This window comes from Silurus aristotelis (genome assembly GCF_946808225.1).
Source record: "Silurus aristotelis genome assembly, chromosome: 29".
Classification (NCBI taxonomy): Eukaryota; Metazoa; Chordata; class Actinopteri; order Siluriformes; family Siluridae; genus Silurus; species Silurus aristotelis.
The window spans coordinates 11,890,042-11,895,041 of record NC_139602.1 but is presented as its reverse complement, the minus strand read 5'-3'; the positions used below and the strand labels follow the sequence as shown (position 1 = coordinate 11,895,041).

General features: G+C 40.6%; 1 protein-coding gene across 1 annotated transcript in view; it reads right to left on the bottom strand.

The window, feature by feature from the left end:
- Positions 1–5,000, bottom strand: part of LOC310722966 (low-density lipoprotein receptor-related protein 1-like) — a 109,695-nt gene that overhangs the window by 11,857 nt on the left and 92,838 nt on the right. Inside the window, exons 63-69 of the mRNA XM_083535818.1 lie at positions 4,612–4,760; positions 4,231–4,324; positions 4,003–4,119; positions 3,758–3,877; positions 3,512–3,634; positions 3,122–3,247; positions 2,742–2,858 (exon numbers count right to left, since the gene is read on the bottom strand). Of these exons, the coding sequence (XP_083391944.1) occupies positions 2,742–2,858; positions 3,122–3,247; positions 3,512–3,634; positions 3,758–3,877; positions 4,003–4,119; positions 4,231–4,324; positions 4,612–4,760 (846 nt within the window). The remainder of the gene's footprint in view (positions 1–2,741; positions 2,859–3,121; positions 3,248–3,511; positions 3,635–3,757; positions 3,878–4,002; positions 4,120–4,230; positions 4,325–4,611; positions 4,761–5,000) is intronic.

The following is a 5,000-nucleotide window of genomic DNA, read 5'->3' as shown; positions in this document are numbered from 1 at the left end:
GTTGATCGGTAAATGGATATATGAGGTGTGTGTGTGTAGTTGATCGGTAAATGGATATATGAGGTGTGTGTGTGTAGTTGATCAGTAAATGGATATATGAGGTGTGTGTGTGTAGTTGATCAGTAAATGGATATATGAGGTGTGTGTGTGTGTAGTTGATCAGTAAATGGATATATAAGGTGTGTGTGTGTAGTTGATCAGTAAATGGATATATGAGGTGTGTGTGTGTAGTTGATCGGTAAATGGATATATGAGGTGTGTGTGTGTAGTTGATCAGTAAATGGATATATGAGGTGTGTGTGTGTGTGTAGTTAATCAGTAAATGGATATATGAGGTGTGTGTGTGTAGTTGATCAGTAAATGGATATATGAGGTGTGTGTGTGTGTAGTTGATCAGTAAATGGATATATGAGGTGTGTGTGTGTAGTTGATCAGTAAATAGATATATGAGGTGTGTGTGTGTAGTTGATCAGTAAATGGATATATGAGGTGTGTGTGTGTAGTTGATCAGTAAATGGATATATAAGGTGTGTGTGTGTAGTTGATCAGTAAATAGATATATGAGGTGTGTGTGTGTAGTTGATCAGTAAATGGATATATGAGGTGTGTGTGTGTAGTTGATCAGTAAATGGATATATGAGGTGTGTGTGTGTAGTTGATCAGTAAATGGATATATGAGGTGTGTGTGTGTAGTTGATCGGTAAATGGATATATGAGGTGTGTGTGTGTGTGTGTAGTTGATCAGTAAATGGATATATGAGGTGTGTGTAGTTGATCAGTAAATGGATATATGAGGTGTGTGTGTGTAGTTGATCAGTAAATAGATATATGAGGTGTGTGTGTGTAGTTGATCAGTAAATGGATATATGAGGTGTGTGTGTGTAGTTGATCGGTAAATGGATATATGAGGTGTGTGTGTGTAGTTGATCAGTAAATGGATATATGAGGTGTGTGTGTGTAGTTGATCAGTAAATGGATATATGAGGTGTGTGTGTGGTTGATCGGTAAATGGATATATGAGGTGTGTGTGTGTAGTTGATCAGTAAATGGATATATGAGGTGTGTGTGTGTAGTTGATCAGTAAATGGATATATGAGGTGTGTGTGTGTGTAGTTGATCAGTAAATGGATATATAAGGTGTGTGTGTGTAGTTGATCAGTAAATGGATATATGAGGTGTGTGTGTGTAGTTGATCGGTAAATGGATATATGAGGTGTGTGTGTGTAGTTGATCAGTAAATGGATATATGAGGTGTGTGTGTGTGTAGTTGATCAGTAAATGGATATATGAGGTGTGTGTGTGTAGTTGATCAGTAAATGGAAATATGAGGTGTGTGTGTGTGTAGTTGATCGGTAAATGGATATATGAGGTGTGTGTAGTTGATCAGTAAATGAATATATGAGGTGTGTGTAGTTGATCAGTAAATGAATATATGAGGTGTGTGTAGTTGATCAGTAAATGGATATATGAGGTGTGTGTGTGTGTAGTTGATCAGTAAATGGATATATGAGGTGTGTGTAGTTGATCAGTAAATGAATATATGAGGTGTGTTTAGTTGATCAGTAAATGAATATATGAGGTGTGTGTAGTTGATCAGTAAATGGATATATGAGGTGTGTGTGTGTGTAGTTGATCAGTAAATGGATATATGAGGTGTGTGTAGTTGATCAGTAAATGAATATATGAGGTGTGTGTAGTTGATCAGTAAATGGATATATGAGGTGTGTGTAGTTGATCAGTAAATGGATATATGAGGTGTGTGTAGTTGATCAGTAAATGGATATATGAGGTGTGTGTGTGTAGTTGATCAGTAAATGGATATATGAGGTGTGTGTGTGTGTGTAGTTGATCAGTAAATGGATATATGAGGTGTGTGTAGTTGATCAGTAAATGAATATATGAGGTGTGTGTAGTTGATCAGTAAATGGATATATGAGGTGTGTGTGTGTAGTTGATCAGTAAATGGATATATGAGGTGTGTGTAGTTGATCAGTAAATGGATATATGAGGTGTGTGTGTGTAGTTGATCAGTAAATGGATATATGAGGTGTGTGTGTGTAGTTGATCAGTAAATGGATATATGAGGTGTGTGTGTGTGTAGTTGATCAGTAAATGGATATATGAGGTGTGTGTAGTTGATCAGTAAATGAATATATGAGGTGTGTGTAGTTGATCAGTAAATGGATATATGAGGTGTGTGTGGTTGATCAGTAAATGGATATATGAGGTGTGTGTGGTTGATCAGTAAATGGATATATGAGGTGTGTGTGTGTGTGTGTAGTTGATCAGTAAATGGATATATGAGGTGTGTGTAGTTGATCAGTAAATGGATATATGAGGTGTGTGTGTGTAGTTGATCAGTAAATGGATATATGAGGTGTGTGTGTGTAGTTGATCAGTAAATGGATATATGAGGTGTGTGTGTGTGGTTGATCAGTAAATGGATATATGAGGTGTGTGTAGTTGATCAGTAAATGGATATATGAGGTGTGTGTGTGTAGTTGATCAGTAAATGGATATATGAGGTGTGTGTGTGTAGTTGATCAGTAAATGGATATATGAGGTGTGTGTGTGTAGTTGATCAGTAAATGGATATATGAGGTGTGTGTGGTTGATCAGTAAATGAATATATGAGGTGTGTGTAGTTGATCAGTAAATGAATATATGAGGTGTGTGTAGTTGATCAGTAAATGAATATATGAGGTGTAATATTTGATGGAATGAGGAGCAGAGATTCGTACCACATTTATCCTCATCAGAATTATCTCCACAGTCATTATCATAATCACACTGCCAGCGTCCAGGAACACACCGATTATTCTTACAGCGGAACTGATACGGCTCACAGGTCCTCTCATCTACACACACACACATATACACACACATACATAGACACAAACACACATATAAAAGGTCTAAAGTCTTCATGTATATATGTGGAGAAAAAAAAAAAATTAACAAATCACAATATTCACATCTTAACATTCAGACTAAACACTTTCCCTAATCAATGTTCTAATTACTTTTCATTTAGCAGATATATAAACGTGTGTGTGTGTGTGTGTGTGTGTGTGTGTGTGTGTGTGTGTGTGAGTGTAAGTGTGTGTGTGTGTATACTAACCACACTCCTCTTTAGGTTCATCTGATGCGTCTCCACAGTCGTCCTCTCCATCACACTTCCAGCGAGCAGGAATACACCGTCCAGAGTCCTTACAGCGGAACTCATCCTCACCACATGTCAGCTGAGCTACACACACACACACACACACACACACACACACACACACACACACACACACACACACACACACACACACACACACACACACACACACACACACGCATTGTGGGTAAAATCTGTACACATTTGTGCATTCACGTGTGTGTGTGTGTGTGTGTGTGTGTGTGTGTGAATTGTGTGTGTATATATGGTTGTGTGTGTATGATTGTGTGTGCATATAGTTGTGTGTGTGTGTGTGTGTGTGTGTGTGTGTGTGTGTGTATATCTTACTGCAGTTAGCAGGTTCGTCTGATCCGTCCACACAGTCGTTGTCTCTGTCGCACATCCACACTCGGGGAATGCAGCGTTTAGTGATGGTGCACTGGAACTGATTCGGTGCGCACGTCACCTCCGCTAATGAAGCCCCAAACACACACACACACACACACACACACACACACACACACACACACATTAATACCTATCTAATAGTCATAACTTCTCCTCAGTAGGGTCCTGAATGTAGCTTAGACTCACGGCAGTTTCTCTCGTCCTCTCCTTCCCCACAGTTATCCTGACCATTACAGCGGAAAATCCCGGGAATGCAGCGGCTCGGATTCGTGCACTTAAACTGGCTCGGCAAACACACGTGGATGTCTGCAGAGAGAAAATAATACGAGACAGAGTTATCATGGATATGGATATTAATTACCCACACACTCAGACGTTCACATCCAAACCAAACCAGACGTGGAAATCAGAAATCCAGGAGCGACCCGTACCACAGTTGGCCTCGTCTGAGTTGTCCTGGCAGTCGTTATCTCCGTCACAGATGTATGCTGGGTTTGTACAGATCCCTGTTCCACACTGGAACTGCCCCGGCCTGCACTTAAATGCCGCTAAAGAAACAGGAAACACACACAAACTTCAGCAACACGAGCTGAAAAGTGCGAGATAAAAATAAAAAGCCGTCTGGGACGTCTCTCTAAAGTCTGGGATAAACGACTTACGGCAGTCTGCCGGCTCGTCCGATCGATCGCCGCAGTCGTCTTCAGTGTCACACTTCCACCAGAACGGGATACACTTATCGTTCTTACATACAAACTGCAAAGGAATACACAACTGTTTAACAACAGACACAGTTCTAGCATTGTACTCCTTCTGTGGTTTCTATAGCAACAGCTCATTCAAGGGGAGATGTACCTTCATAAAAGAGTGTAATCTATTACGATTAATTAAAAACAGTCTCCAGTGTTTGTGCATCGGAACCTATGTGTAAGATGTTGATTATGTTGGTGAACTGCTGTAGGATAAATGTAATAAAACCACGACACACACCATGTTTATTTCTAATACACAACTTCACATACAACTCCTTCACAGAAACTGACCTGACTGGCAGTGCAGTTGGAGAGACACTGCTTTCCATCAGCTGCCAGGTAGAAGTTAGTGGGACATGCGCACTTGTGTCTTCCACCCGGAGAGAGCAGACACAGGTTACTGCAGCCACCGTTATCCTTCTGACACGGGTGACCAGTCACTACGGAGAACAGGAACCATTACACAACCTAATATTCTATTAAAAATGATGAGAGATGTACAGATACTCTCCACTACACTCTACTCCACTCCACTCCACTCCACTCCACTCCACTCCACTCCACTCCACTCCACTATACTCCACTCCACTACTCTCCACTCCACTCCACGCCATTATACTCCACTCCACCCCACTCCACCCCACTATACTCCACCCCACTACTCTCCACTCCACTCCACT